General features: G+C 39.6%; 1 protein-coding gene across 1 annotated transcript in view; it reads left to right on the forward strand.

Annotated features, from left to right (window-relative positions):
* The window catches only part of MNS1 (meiosis specific nuclear structural 1), a 133982-nt gene extending 118098 nt beyond the window's left edge, over positions 1-15884 (forward strand). Inside the window, exons 8-10 of the mRNA XM_069222419.1 lie at positions 1936-2193; positions 4140-4265; positions 15513-15884. Coding sequence (XP_069078520.1) covers positions 1936-2193; positions 4140-4265; positions 15513-15620 — 492 coding nt within the window. The 3' untranslated portion in view covers positions 15621-15884. The remainder of the gene's footprint in view (positions 1-1935; positions 2194-4139; positions 4266-15512) is intronic.
* The last annotated feature ends 891 nt before the right edge of the window (positions 15885-16775 follow it).

Consider the following 16775-nt stretch of genomic DNA (forward strand, 5'->3'; position numbering starts at 1 on the left):
GAGAAGAGAAGCTTCATAGGGTAGACCCAAAGAGGGTGGTCAGTTATATATTGACCACTAAAAGTAGCTCCAGGTGGACACCTAGCTCTTTATTGGGTATGTTGGCAATAGCAAGGAAAATCAGTGCTGAAAAGGTGCTTATTCACATTTTTTTGTGTTAAGACCTGCTATGCTGTGGCAGAGAAGGAGCCCCTAGAAGGCATTAGAGCTCAGTCCACATGAGCTGAGTCCTAAACATCTGCCTTTACTAGTGGGTTTTCTGTAGGTGACATCTTCAGAGCAGCCACTTTGTCATCCCTTTACACATTCGGCAAGCATTATTGCCTGGATATGGAGGCGAGGAGGGATGAGTGTTTCGCCGATCTGTGCTACAGTACTTCACAGTATGGCCATCCATCCGGTCCTCCATCCCAGAGATGGCATTGCTTGGAAATCTATTCAAGGTGTGACGATAGAAGTATCTATCAGAAGAAAGTGTAAATCAATCAATCATAGCATTTATGAAGCGCAACACTATTACACCTAAGGGTATCTGGGCGCTTAGGGTGCCGTGTCTCTGTGGAAAAGCCAAGTCTTGAGTCTCCTTCTGAAGTCTGCCACGGAGGGAGCTTTTCAGAGGTGGAGGGGCAGGCTGTTTCAGGACTTGGCTGCTCCCATTCCTCAGAGAAGGTTGCCGTGGAGATGGAGGTGTTGAGGATGCGGGTTAGTTCTGCGCTAATAGTGTTGGCTCAAGGTGGAAAAGCCGGTGGAGGCAGAGGTCGGTGGGTGCCCTGGACAGTTACTTACTTTCAGTACAATATTTATGGTGGATACTCTAGCTACCTGCAGATTTCTCATTGATCCCATCCACCTTCCCGTTTTCTGATGGATGGCTATGGGCCCCTGTAAAAAGATTCCACTTCTTATTCTTTTACAGTGCATTTTACAACCTGATGTCACTCCCGTCCTGCTGCTTCGAAAGCACTGGGAAAAAAAATGGATGGGAAACTGATGTTGCGACAGTGGGGCGCATTATGGCTCCTGTGGCATCAATTCTGGTGTTGCTATGTCAGGAAGAGCTATGGAAGGAGGTTTACCAGACCAGTCTAATGCCTTCAAGAATATTCAAGAGGTGAGTAATTTGCAGGTAGTTACTGTGTCCACCAGAAATATTGTTACCAAAGGTAAGTAACCTTTTCTTTACCACGAATGCTTTAAATATGATGCACGTCAGATCTAAAAAACAAAAGGTAAATTGAGCAGTAGATTGACCCCAGGTAGTCACCTAATGCTGAAAAGTCAGTTGCCTATTAAATGTATTTAAATGTTGTTGCATGCACTGGGCAACATATGTGATGGATGTTTGGTAGTTTGCCCCAGACGAATTCAAGATCCAGAGGATCTATGCACAATCAGTGTTTATGGCCTCCTACCGGACACCTGAAACATCGACAGTGCCATGGCCATGCAGACATATTTGCAAAGGCGTACGTTTGTGCGGTAATGTCACTGCAGGAGAAGCTCACGTTCCTCACAGTATTGAGCGGCATTGATCTCGGTCTAATGGGACAGACACAGAGACCAGAAGTTGTATGTAAAGTGCTCGCTGAATAGCAAACAAACAAAAGCATATCAGAAGAAGCATCGAACCTCTGAATGTATTGATTGTTTTGTTTAAAAAAAAAAAAAAATATATATATATATATATATATATATATATAATCACTAAAAATCCAGTTTGCAAAATTAAAAAATGAGTTGTCCTGCATATGTTGTGCTTTGCTTGAGCCAACGCAGGAACAAAAACTGATGTTGTAACTGCACAATTTATTGCGTTTTCTATGTGGTATAGTTTCATACATTTCTATTGAAAAAATGTGTTTTGTCGGTGGCGTCAAAAGTTAAAAATACCATTGTTCTCCCTTCCCTCTTGTCCACCCTTCCTTTTCATTCAAGGCTGAGATGGAAAATAAAATAAGGCAGCGCCTAGAGCTGCAGAAAACGTTTCAAGAGCAAATGGCCTACAAGCAGATTGTACTTCAGGCTGCGAAAGAAGAGGACGAGGCCTTCATGCGAGCTATGATGGCGAAATTTGCCGAGGACGATCGCATCGAGCAGATGAATGCTCAGAAACGACGAATGAAGCAACTTGAACACAAGAGGGCTGTTGAGAAACTTCTAGAAGACCGCCACAAGCAGTTAATTGCTGACAAAGTAAGACATTAATACAAATTAATTTGGGGTAATAGGGCTAAGTATTATACAATGAGGCTGTGGCTGAGAAGGGAGTATGTTTTACTATTTAAAGCTCGTCCCTCTGTTGGTCTTACTTGCCGTATGTTTGAAAGAGCTACATTAATGTGGATGTTCCCAGACCTGGTCTTGAAAGAGGTGTGGTTTTTTAAATTTTTTTTTTGGTTTCCTAAATGTTATCCTTTCCCTCTAATAGCACCTCAAAACGGCTTAATTACTGCTAGCAACCAACCAGTTCAGTATATAGAGGATACATGGTGTTTCGTATGAGTAATACAAGAGAAGACACCGTTTTTATTACATTTTAAGTTTGTGAAACCTAATTCAATCATCGATTTTGAAACTAGTTTTTACAATTTGACACGGTTGTTTGACCCTCAGATTATTTAATATTCCTGTGCCATATTCTCATACCACAAATGGGAGAACTGTTATCTTACAATGACAGGACAGTTATAAAAATGTAATCAAATGCTATATTTATTGCCACGTGTCAGGGTGGGTTAGCCGAGCGTGGAGTTACAGGGCTCGCTAAACTCACGAGACATTCGTTACTCTGGGTGGGGGAGGAAGGCACTCGGTTTAAACCTTAACTTGAGAGGATGTGGGGTGACTACTGTTACAGCGATAACTATGTCGCACCGTACCTGGAAAGTATGGCTATCAAGTCAAATCTTGTATCGACACAAAACTTGTGATTTACTGTCTATGCAAGAAGATACATTCTTGGACCCCCACAAAGCACATAACCAAATACAGTTCAAACGAGGCGGAAATCTCACGGAGTTTACATGCTGCAGTTAAAACAGATGTGAACACAGCAATGTGCTAAGCACTATATAGTACACTATAAAATATAATGCATCTCACATTTAAAGGATACAGCCATCAGACCAAGGTCAAGAGTTCCTCCTTATAGAGGAGTCTGGGCAAGCAGCCTTTGCGGAGAGGCTCCAGTGAACGCTTTTTGGGATTCTCTGTGGGAATCTTTCCTGACTTTCTAAAAACAAAGAAGCGGGAGCTGGGGATGTCCTTTGTGGGCTGCGCATATCCTTCCTCTTGGAAGTGCCATTCATATTTTATGATAAATGTTTTTGAACGTTTACAGATAATCCTAATTTAGCCAAGCCAATAATGTTCACAAAGCCCAGTCATGTATATGTAATTCATACATGCTAATGTTTGTGAATGATTATTCCGGAGATAACTGAATGCAGTGTTTGCAAACATATTTATTTAAAAATATGTACTAACAAAGTGTCCCCCGACATTATGAGCCTCTGGACTTAAGTTTCTCAGAAGGACAATCTGCAGCTCACCAGGGTGAGCTAAGCACCCCAAATAAAACCAATCAGATGGTACCTGCCATGGCTCATTCCGAGGAGGACGGGAGGGGGGGGGGCTACCCACTTAGGACTAGATGTGTGGAGATAAATGTTGATCTCCCCCTCTTAAAGCTTACTAAAGTGATGACCCTGAGGGTACCAGTCTCGAGTTTTGGGCGGTTCCTAGACATTCGGGACCCCTCTAAAAGTTGCCAAAAAGAATAATGATGAGGATGGGCACGTATGAGAGCAAATCCAAGTGCAAAAGTTGTCAAGGACATTCATCCTTGCTACATGTAAAAAATTATTATATCAGGTATTGTGTACAATGTTTTTTTACATTTCTGTTTTGCTTGCTGATTTGAGATTTGGTTGAGACCGGTCCTTTGTCACATGCTAGTTATGATGGCTGCAGTTCCCCTTGACTTGCACACATTTTCCTAATTGTTTTTCTGTTATACGTAATTGATTAGAAACATCAGTCGAAGCTGCAAGAACTGTGGGAGGTTTTACGGTTTACTACAATGTACTTGGAAATTATTAGTAACACAAATTATAGATTCATTTATTTTGTGTTTGTAGGAGCGGGAACTCCAAGAAAAACAATTGGAAGAAGGAAAAGAAGCATGGCGCCGTGCCATTATTGAGGAAGAGAGACAGAAACTTCTCAGAGAGCATGCTTCTAAGCTTCTTGGGTTTCTTCCCAAAGTAAGTGAAGTGCTGTACCTCCCTGCTATTCATTTCGAGAACAATCTGACACAATATTGTCTTTCACTTCTCTGTCTTTTCAGAAATTAGGTTGATATAACATATTTTGAACTCATATCGGCGTATGTTCGTACTTTACATTCTGAGAAGCATGCAGGAATTTTAACACACTTCACAGGAGCAGGTCTTCTGGTATTTTTCATATTGCAGCACTTGATTCAGAATCCCTTTTGTTGACAAACCACTTTATTTTGTGACCTTTCTGTGACCAAGTTGTTCAGGAGAAGGATTGCTCACTGAACAATTGCAGTTGAAAATTTCTAATGTTTCTTGACTCCATCTCTTGATAACCTGTGTTTCACTATTTGTCTTTCAAAAATAAATCCATGGTCAGAGAGTGCCTCTTGGTGATTTCATGACCGTCTTCAATATGTGGGAAACGTCTTAACTTGTGTGCGAGTAAGACCGTGTTTGAAATATTAGCGTGCCCAAATAACAAGCATCCATTATTTCATCTTAATCTAGGTCAGAGGTCTTCAAACTATGAGGCGGGGCGGGCCCCCCCCCTATGGAGGCTTCAAGTGATCCCAAGGGGGGGCGACAGACTCTTGCCAAAAGAAGCATTATACAGATAACAGGCCTTTGTTTTAAGCAGAAGCATGTTATTGTGTTTTTTTAAAAAGGTAACTGTAATGTTTAAATAGGTCTAGACATTTAAACATTGGCATCTTTATAAAATAATTGTAAAAAATTCTGAGGGGGGGGCCCCCAATGATTTTTATTTTTCAACTGGGGGCGCGGCATTAAATAGTTAGGAGACCACTGATCTAGGCAATAGGAACCGATTACCACTACAACTGTAAATAGAATAAGGCGTATGTTATCTTTACATACGGATTTCAGAGATTTTCAGGGCACCAACCTGCAACAAAAGTTTTCTCTAGACATTTTTACCTATAGCTAACAATAGTGGACATGTCCTGTGAGTATGTTGTGGTAACACCCTGACTGCTATAAATATTTGATGTTTGTCAATGAAGTTCATCTTTGCAAGCTAACAATTTCTAGGACAATTCTTAAAACCGAGATCAGGCCTGTGATTTGATTAGAAGTTCTTTTTTGACCACAACATCTTCACTGGATAAAAGTATCAGCATCTATTTCCTGCTATTGAGAAACATCCTACCGCTTCTTCAGTTCCCACATTACATAGAGTTGAGGGGGGCTTTGGTGTTGTCCACTCCTGACTATTGCATAATTTTCTATGTTGAACTACCAAAAAAAAGAGATTACTAAACCGGGTAGATTACAAAATCAAGCATATAGAATTTGCCTCAATTCAGTCTCTCCAACCCTCAGAGCTCTTTCTTCACTGAGTCCCAGTGGCACAGGGAGAAAAAACTCATACTGTTCTGTATTGCCGTCAAAGGATTGGGTCATGGCTCCAATTATTTATAGATTTCTTCAGCACCTTAGATACCTTTGTAGTAGCCTGAGATTGAGCACAGCAAACCTGCATGTACGAGTTAGATTAAACCGCAAAAAGTTCAGACTTGGAGCTCACTGACCTCAGACAAAAGGAAATGACCTAACATAAACTTTTCAAGAAAAACTGAAAAGACTGTTCATGGAGGTTTTTTTCTTCTCTCACAATGCCCAGCAAGTCCCCTCCCTGCCACCTCTTAAGAGGCAGGGACTCCAAGAGGGCAAAGACCATCACATTAAAGACAGCAAATGAGCAACCTGCCAACAAACTCAACATTCCATAGACACATTATGTGAAGCGGATGGGGATAGGATTCCTTATCAAGTACGTTAGTAATCTGCAACAATGATACAAAATAGCTATCATCTCCAGACAGCACTTCCCAAAACATTTAAAAGTGTAAGTGTTAGCATGCCCCCAGTTTTCTACATTTATGGGCACTTTTTTGTTTACACAAGTGCAGATAGCCAATGTTTTCAATGTGTTCGAAGATTATAGTTTCTCTAGTTTTGTTTTATTATAAATTGAAAAGACACTTGTTGCGTAATCTTGGCTTCAAGCCTGGTCCCAAAATATCTTGGACTTCTTTGCCAGTGTATTTCTAAGGGGCTTGTGACATCTGATGTGTTTCTTTTGCTCCTGTGCCTCGCAGCTTGCATTCACCTCTAGAAAAGCATGAACTTGTTATTATATTCAATGTGTATGAATATTATTGAAGATCCCACAATGGTTGTGGAAATATTTATTTCCTTTAATATCAGTTATCCACCATTGATCCCTCCCTTAAACTCACTATAAGTCCTACCTTCACCAGCGGTGGAGGCACTGCTTAGAAGAACTGTTAGTGTAAATTATGTATTCTTAAAGGAAGCACCACAATTCTAGCAGTAATCATCAAACTGATTTACTTGACAAGTAGTATCACCGGAGTGGACCTATCAGTGGTGCTTCGTAGAACGTCTTTAGCTGTCTAACAGACCACACAGAAATTGTCAAAGTCAGAAGTTTCTGCACAAACCTAGGAGCCAGATGTTGCATCCCAAGCTATCATCCTTGAATCTGGCAGCCTGCCTCTTGAATTCATGTAATATGGACACTTGAGTCTTCCACAGGATTGTACGGACATTGTAAGAGGAGCTAAACATCCATCTATAAGAGCTTCCTACTGTTTCAAATGAAAAATATTCTGTATTTGGTGTTCTGCAAACACTTTTGATCCAACCGCCTGCCAAGAAGATGCTGTGCTCCCATATTTACTTTATTTTGGCCAGGTCAGGCTTAACATTCTCTTCCATTAAAGTTCTCCTGGCAGGTATTACTACCTACAGAAAATGGACTTCACAAACCTCTTTTTTTTCCCCCCAAGATCCCAGTGGTTAAAAACTTCCTAGAGGGAGGTTTTTCCATATCACAGAACTCATCTCCTCCCTAGAAGTTCAACATTGTGCTGTCACATTTCATGGTTCACCATTTGTACCAATCCACAAAGTGTCCTCACAACAGCTTTCCTTGTGACTATAACTTCTGCATGCAGGGTTAGCAAGATATAAGCTTTATGTTCCTATCACCATTTTCAGTGCCCTAAAGCAACAGGGTAGTCATGAGTACTCATCCAAAATTACTACTTAAAGTGGTTTCAGATTTTCATGTAAAGGAAATCATTATTTTACCAACGTTCTTTCAGAACACTAATACACCGGCTGAGGTTTCTCCACACACTTGATATTAGGAGAGTTGTAAAATTCTATCTTGAGAATACTAAATAAATTGTTTATAAATGGTGGTCCTTTACGCATAGGGTTATCCATGTCCAAGCAATTACTGTCAGATGGATAATTTTCTATATTCTGTTATGCCACAAGCAAGCAGATGAAACGTGACCAGGCAAACCTACTCCACCAGAGGTAAAGCAGCTACTGCTATGTTACTAAGAAATATTACCATTGCTGAAATCTAGAAAGCTGCCACCTGGAGGTCTTTTCACACATTTACTATACACTATTGTCATGATCAGGATTAAAGTCCAGATGCCTAGGTAGAGCAGGCCTCCCTGAAAAATCTCTTTGCATAGTTTTCATTGTTTTATCTATTTCCCATTGTGGTGCGGTAATTGAGAATGGGCTTGCTATTCTATTCAGTGTATATGATTATCAATGGAGATCCCCTGAAAAGAGAAGGACAGATGTCTTATCTGTAATCCTAGTTTTTCTTCAGGTGAATCACCATTGAAACAATTTCAAGAGGAGTTTTTGGATCCTTACTAGCTCAAGCGCTTCACTCTCCTCTGAGGAAAATGACACCCCATGCACTCCAGAAAGGCAAAAATGATGCTGATGTCCTTCTGTGCCTCCATCCTGGCCTTCATGTGATTGGGTCTTCTAGTCTAACTCTTTAAACTCCATCTCCTGCAACTTCTCTTCAAAGAGTATCTCTGGTGGATGACATCCCACCTTGCATTACATGCTTGTCAGAGGGATGTTAAAACTGAGTATCCCTGTGGAAGCACCATAAGCAATGTTTTTTTATCATTATGGAGGCTTTAGAACTGAGGGTATCCTCTATATTTTATCTTATGCAGGCAATACTCCAATTATTGTCTCCGTTTCTTACAATATTTATCTAACCCAAGTCAAGTTTTAGTCTTCCATGGCCATTTGGATGTGATGCTTCCTCATACTGAATGCTGATTAGACTGATGTGATAATGCTTAGCAAACTCTACTAAAGCCAAAAAGTACATTAAATATAGAGTTTGCTGCAGCATGCATGATAACACAGTTGAAGCTGCCCAGAGTCTACCAGTAAATATGAGTGGTAGCTTAGTTTTCCCTCACTGTGCTGCTTTCATAATTAGCCAACTAGGAACCACAAGATTTAAAAGCACCCATCAACATCATGGCATTCAATTTCAGTGTGGTAGGAGGGACACCATCTTTAAGGTATTATTCCAAACCTCAGCTCTATATTGTGCCTTGTTACCATTCTCAAAACTAGTTATCCAGAAACTAGCAAGGGCATCTTTTATAATCTGGCAGAGTGGTAGAACCACCTAAATCTGTGTTGCTTCCAAACGTGTGTTTATGGCAAAGGGTAATGCCTTCAGTGGAGCTGCAGCACCGAGACAGAGATTACCGCCTACCCAGTGGGGATCTCGAACTATGGCAAGTGGTTTTCTTCCAGAAGAGTGGAAGACCTGGGCATCACTGATCTGGTGGACCAGCTGGTAGGCTGCTCACTGTGGTCTAAATCACCCTATCAGACACTTTACCACCAGACAGAGATTTATTTTAAGTTCTTAGAAAAGTAGTTACTCATGTTAGAAGCTCTCTCCTCCATGGGAATGAAACGTCTTCCTTTTGGAGTTGCTGGGCACTCTTTGGAGCCAAGACAGACATGAAACTAAGAAAGTTACTTTGAACTGGCTGCAACACCCCATAGCCTGACACTCTTTGGTTGCAATAATCTCTCTAAGGACTTCCTTCTGAAATTCATTTCCGAATTTCATATGAATTGGACTACTTCCCTTCCGACTTCTTCCTAAATATGTCATCTTCAACAGAAAGTTTGATGATACACATTGGATGTATACAGGGCCTTGCAATACTATTTAGACAGAACAAAGGCATACTGAAGGCCAAATAGCTATTACTGAAGGACCTGTATTCATGGACCATGGTTCTTCCAACCAAGAAAGAGCTTGACAGTCTCCTTCATTTTACATTCCAGCCAAAAACTAGGATTACAGCAAGCAACTGGCTTTTCCTTCTCCAACTACTGATCACAGCTAGCATTTAAAAGGTAATTCAGACTTCTGACATACAATAAAATTCATGGGCCTCATCTGCTCCTTGTTGGTTACCTTTAGCTGCAACTTCTGGAATGGCCAGACCATACTGCCATCTGATCCCTTATTCTCCATTGCAGTCTATCTCATCTTGTTCAGAAAGAAAATTCCTAAGCAGCATTTTTCCTTCTGAAAATTGACCTCATCAGCACTGTACGATAAGACCTCAAAACTAGTGCTTTTAGATTGAGCTCCTCAGGAAAATGTTGTTGCTCATTACTTGCAACCACATGCTGCCAGCAAATGATGAGGACCTGCTGTCAGAATAATTCCAGTGACACCTAATGAAGCACCAGTGACAGGCAGTCCAGCCCAAGCGTTTGTCTCCTCGAGGAAAATGTCACCCCACAAACTCCAGAAAGGCACAAATGATGCTGCTGTCCTTCCGTGTCTCCATCCTGGTCTCCGTGTGATGCCGACTAGTCTAACTTTTTAATTTCCATTTCCTGCAGCTTCCCTCCCAAGAGTTTCTGTAGTGGATAACATCACCATCTTGCATTACATCTTGTCAGAGGTACATTAAAACTGAGTATCCCTGTGGAAGCTACGGATTTTATCTCTATGGAGGCTTAAAATCCAAGGGTATACGCTATATTTTATTTTACAGAGGCAATACTCAAATTATCATCTCCATTTCTCACAATATTTATCTGACCCAAGTTAAGGTCTGGCCTCCTAGGGCCATTTGGATGTGTTTCTTCAGATTAAAAGCTGATAAGACGGAGGTGATAATTCTCAGCAAACTGTCTTCCATCTGGTCTTTTGCATGGTGGCTTTCAGTCTTGGTTGGTGCACCCAGCCATGTTAATTCAGTAAAATTCCTAGGACTCACCCTTGATCGTAATCTGACCATGGCTAATCAAGTAACCAAAGTTGCTGCAATGTGTATTTTTTTTTTCTAAATCTCAAAATGCTTTGGAAAAGCTTTAGCTACTGCATAATCACCTTCCAGCTGGACTACTGTAACATTCTTTATCTAGGTATTGTAGAACATCTCTTACAGTGCATTTAAATAGTCTCAAACTCTCTAGTACCTGATTCCCAGTCTGTCGGCTTGTGTTCACATCTCCAACCATCTCAAAGATCTGCATTGGCTTCAGGTCCGGAAACATGTCATATGACTGTGGCTTACATATCATCCTTTTACAAGGCCGGCCCATCAGTAAGCAAGTTATATCCTATTATCTGACTCACCCACTTCTATCAGGAAATCATGCTATTTAACCCGATTTAAAAGAGGTAGATTGATTGTCCGCACTTTTTCCTACCTTACATCTATATCATAGAATGCACTGCTGTTCTTCACTTGCAACCTAATTGGCACACTTACAAGAGAAATCTAAAAATCTGGCTTTTTCAATCACAATTCTGTGTTTCTGATGCTGTGTTTCTAGTGCTAGGATGCCCTTTTTTAGTAACAGTCACCCTCTACAAATCTAATAAATTGATAATTAAACCAACGCTGCCGCGTGTCCTAGGACATCTTGAGACTGCAGAGAAGTTTCTCAACCTGTCAGCTTACAACAAAAAAAAGTTTAAAAAATGCAAACCACCTCAGCTGGATCCAGCATTCTTGAAATCAGATCCAAAGCCTAATTCGATCATAGCCACTTCTGTCAGAAGAAGGCATGCCTCTGCTTCAGAAATAACTGCACCACTAGACAGGGGAAGCAAAAGTATTGATGCCACTGAAATGAAGATGTGTGGCACAGTGGCTACCTCATTGAAAAATGCCAGTGCTGCAACTCTCCCTCAGAGATAAGGCAAGGAGATCTGGGAAGGTATCAAGTCTTTCATAGACTATTTACTGCATCATTGGTTACAAGACTTTGAGAAGATGGTTAGGAAACGCTCCTTGGTTCGGTTCGTAATCAACATATGAGTGCCACAGTTGACATTGCCGAGTTGTCAGCAGGTTATTGCTGTGGAGTAACACTACGTCAGTTATCCTGGTTGCACCTCAAGCCTTACACCAAGCTCAAGATCCTGAAGAGAATAACAAATAAGTGGGTGCTACATATATGTTAATATATATTCACTACATTTCAATGCAAAACAGCCTGTTCCTGTGAAAACCACTTCAAAGCACTTGATCATCATCTACAGTATAAAAGTGTTAGTGCTTTTGAGAAATATGCAATCAGACCAGTTCCAGACCCTCAAGAAAAAAGACAATGAATGTTCTCATCTGAAAGAAATCTGAAATCTGAGTCGATTCTAGAGGTCTGTCTTATCAACAAGCGACTCAAGAAAGACATTTCAGGTGTTCACTCTCCACCAGACCTTTACACACATAAAGTATGGTGAGTGACTATGTACAATAGACCTGCAAGATGCCTTACACTACAGGAAGTATCTAAGGTTTGTTGTGAGAGGCTGTCATTTCTGAAATGGAGTTCATCCCTTTGGCTTGAAATCGGCCATATGGACATTAACCAGATGTATCAAGCAGGAAGTTGCCCACTTCAGGCATCAGTGGCAATTTATCACTATTTGGATGACGAGCTATTGAAGGCTCACATTCCTTCAAAAGTGAAGCAAAAGTTGCAGAAGACAACATCATTGTTCCGCAGTCTACTCCTGCAGATCAGTCATAATTCAGCGTCATTGGTTACTCAAATTCTGTGTTACCTGGGGGCAGTAATCAGCACAATAAAAGGAAAAGCTTCCTTTGGAGGAAAGAGTGTCATAAGTTTGAGACAAATATCACCTTCCGTTGTGCAACATTAAATTAACATCCCCACAGATCTCTCTTCCTGACTGCATAGCTTTGTCTGTTTCTATTGTCTCAAATGCAAGACTGCATATAAGACGTGTAGCAGGGCCCAGATATGGTTGCAAACAATTCAACTGGCACAATAAGCTTCGCCTGACGATTCCAGCAAAACAATCCCTCATGTTGGTGCAAAAGAGTGAACTTGCTTCAGGAACTCAATTGCAGGAGTCTCAATTGCAGTCTGTTTTCACAGATGCACCACTTACAGGGTTGGTGGTCATCTACGAGAGTTGTCAATGCAGGATCGTTGTTCAGACAAAGAGAGTTCATATTATATCAACTGTCTGGAACAGAAAGTAGTCAAAATACAAGCCTTTCCTTGCATTTTTGAGGCAAATTATATTCTCATCCAAACGAACAACACGGTGACCATGCACTACCTGAAAAAGCAGGGAGGCACAAGATCAAGACTATCACTGAAGTCTCAAATGATTTGGTTATGGTCTTTGGCTAAAAGCAACATGTTAAAGACAGTACATATAGCCAGCTCGCTCAATCAGCAAATAGATTTTTTTCTGAGTCAATTCCTCAAAGAAAACCATTAGTGGGTGTTGGACAATGAGGTCTTGCAGCCTATCTTCGAAGAGTGGAGTATTCCATCCGTAGACCTAATGGCATTTTGATTTTGTGATGGTGCGAAGATTTTGTGTACAGAATTCTAAAACCAAGCTCATTTGCTGTAAGGGTCTAGGACATTATTGTATCCCTTCCAGCCACTCCTACTTATTCCAGCTTTGATTTTGAAAATCCTACAAGTCTCAGGTGACAATATCACTAGACTGCCCAAGACAATGAAAGTACCCAGACTTATCGCCAATGTCCATCCAGCTACACAAAACTTTCCATGCAGACAAAACTTATTGACCAAATTTAACATCACTGAATTCAGCAGCATTGCTCCTGAGAGAAGACAATACGGCTCTTTAAATTTCCTCAAGCTTGTATGAAAATCTTAAGGAAGCCAAATGACAATCTACAAAACCTCATAATTCCTTTCTGCATATGGCGCCTGAATAATGGACATAACCCAACCACTGCCACAAGGAGGTTTTCATATCTTACCTCTTACATGTGGCTCAATCCGAACTATAATTTTCTCCTATCTAAGCCCACTTTGCTGCAAGTTTAACATATATGAAAACTCCAAACCAGGTTCTTTCTTCAAAATCCCGGTTAACAATTATTTTTTAGAAGGCTGAAATAAAGTATTCCTAGTCAGAACACAGTCTCCCCCTTGAGAACTCCATCTAACCCAGTAGGAATCACTTTTCAGTAAATTGTTATATTAGTCTGTATTTTGTTTTTGGGCAATTTCATGAATGTTTACCTTTATATAATAGTCACTGTCCATATATTGTCCACATTGAAATTTTCACTAGGTTAAGTCTTTTCCATTATATCAGGGATGTATTTGTAACACTGCAAGATGTAGAAGGCAGCACTAATGGTATGGAATATATTCAAATGTTCACCTTCTGCTTTCTGTTGAATCTATTTTGTATTTTGACACACAAATATAAGGAGGAGTATATTTAACCTGGCATCCGTCTTAGTTTATTTTACAACTCACCACTTCTACTGTGTAGAAACCTTTGTCAGTGAGTGTCCTGATTGGTGATGCTGGAATTTTAGAGTCTCTGTGGTTGATTCTATTGATCATTAATGGTAGAAACTTGTGTTTCACCTTTTTGGGGACTGTATGGTGGGTTCCCTTGGTTTCATTCACTGTATACACTGTAAATGTGTTATTTTTTTTTTTAGAAGTAAGCACACCTTAGCCTAATTAGAAAGTGGCTGACGTATGAACTGTTTATTATTCTACGATTGTATATTTCCAATTGTTTGTTTTTATTTCTGAAGATTATGATATAAGGCACACTGTGTTATGTTTTTCTAACTCTGGCTCATTCTAACTACCTGCTAGTTAACCAGTAGATTTCGGTTTTTACTTGGTGGCTGGTGTGAATATAAAGAGGGAAAATTGATATTGAATATACCGAAATGACTGTGGTGATTTTCATATAAGCTACTGGTTCCCTATGAAGCTGTAGTTATTCCAGTCAATTCTAGTGGATTACCATTCTATGTGATTTATAGTGTATTTAGGACACAGGGTCCGATGTGCAAATAAGGCTGATAATATGGATAGTTGAAATCTAGTAAACTTTCAAATCTGTAATAAATTGTGGCATTTGCACTTACACTTACCTCTCTAATTGTAAGGTAGCATATGTAAAAATGTTAGGTTTGGGAATGACCATGTCATCTTATGCTTAGATACATTACACAGGTGTTTAGGTATGCAATATGACCAACAGCAGTGCTTTAATATGTATCCTTATTAAGCAATATGGCCAACAGCAGTGTTTCAATATGTGTGAGTTTGTTCTTCAAACTATAACATGTTAACACTTTGTCATCCCCAAAACTGTCTATTTTCTTTAAGTTATGTACAATAATGATTGTATCTTTGGAAAAATATGTGTACTAGTTCCTCCACAGAGTAAGATTATAATGATTACCCTGCATGACTACGTGACTGAGTTTGTGAATCATTTAGTTGAATGTAATGCTTATGGTAAGAATCACTAGAAAATACGCAGAATGTATACATTTTGGTTTATGTATTACTTTTGATATAAAACAAAATCAGCATGTAGGCTTCAAAGCGTGTTGTCTCAAGTTTTATTTCTTAGATAGTGGAGTATTGCAATATATAGTGGATAACAATTGGTATAAAATATTGTGTAAAGGTGCTGACCTATATTTGTATTAATTGTTCTAAAAAGAACAAGTAATATAACTGTAGAAATCTTTACCAATGAAATAAAACTTACTAAATAAGAATCACAGATATTTTATTAGTGCAAAGCCTTTATATGTTTTTATGCATAAGCCTTCTTTTAATTATATGTAATGGTGCCACCAGAATGGTAACCAATTTTATTTGAGTGCACTGTAAAAGTGCTGGATTCTATTCTTCTGTCCTGTCCTCACAAATTACATTTATATATTTCATTATGCTAAACTGGTTTTAAGTACTTAAATACTTTACTGCAACTTATTACAGTTATTAAAATCAATATGTTCCAAAAATCTAATGATTTGCTTATGACTTTGATGTTCATCATTTTAATTCCAGGGAATATTTAAGGATGAAGAAGACCTTAATTTATTTGATGAAGATTTTCGAAACACATTTCAACAAAGACGAGCAGACCTATTTTCTGATGAGGGTTGGGAAAATTAAGCTTTAGTAACTTTTCTTCCTGGCAGATCTTCTTCTGGTGATTAGTTTACCGTGAAACTTAAGTTGTGGCAAAGAACTGGTGATCGTATGTGATGTCATTTTTATATGCTGTTCTTAGGACTCAGTCTCATATTTTGGCTAATCACCCGAGCTTTGAAACATGCAGTTAGCTGAGAATATCATTTTGTAATTTATTATAAGGCCATGGGTCATTCTACTAATAAAAGTAATTAAAATAAAACCTGTGATTGAAAATCCATACAAGTATGGGTACCTAATGTTTATGCCTATATCTCGACTTTGAGTCCAGGAAAAGTAAAATGTCTGCATTTTCCGAATGTGGTATGTTGGTTTGAACATGATTGTTTCACATTCTGAATAAGGTTACCTAATATCTGACGCTGTGTTGTGGTCTGTGACACCACTGTGATAGCTGTCAGAAGTGTCTGACAGGAGACTCTTGGCTTCAGCTCTTCTCATCTGCCAGCAATGGCTTCCTCCATTTACTTGTCAACGCATTAATAATACGCGTCCTCGAGCTCTCCTTCAGCTAGTTAATAATTGTAATTATGATTGCATTTATATAGCACTTACTACCCCTAGCGAGGCGTCTAAGTGCTTTTCGGGGAGTAGCGTGCTACTCTGGAACCCTAGAGATATTAGTATAGGAAAATATGAGTACAGTATTACTATTATTACGAGTTAATTTGAGCAGAGGAAATGTGAGTTTGTAAGTTGGATTGACTAGAGCAATGGAGGAGGAAAGAATCCAGAAGTGTTACTTGGGAATTTTTTAGTAATAGGATGAGGCTTGGGATGAGTAAAGGAGAGATGGAGGAGGGAAGAGTCTGTGGAAAGGGATAGGGAGATCATAGTAGCAGGAGGAGTTTTGGATGAGTCAAAGGTGAGATAAATGAGGGATATAGGGATGTTTGGGAGATCATGGTAGTAAACTGAGGTTTGGGGTGAGCTAGATGCGGTAGAGGAGGGAAGAGCTTAGGAAGTGTTATTTTGGAGATGAAAGTAGTAGAATGGGTTTGGGATGAGTCAGAATGGGAATGGAAGATAGGTTACTAGAGACCTAGGGTGATGGGGAGACAGAGTAAAACTTATAAGAGAGTAAAATTGATTTTATTTTTCATTTATTATTTTATA

The sequence above is a fragment of the Pleurodeles waltl genome, chromosome 3_1 (genome assembly GCF_031143425.1).
Source record: "Pleurodeles waltl isolate 20211129_DDA chromosome 3_1, aPleWal1.hap1.20221129, whole genome shotgun sequence".
Lineage (NCBI taxonomy): Eukaryota > Metazoa > Chordata > Amphibia > Caudata > Salamandridae > Pleurodeles > Pleurodeles waltl.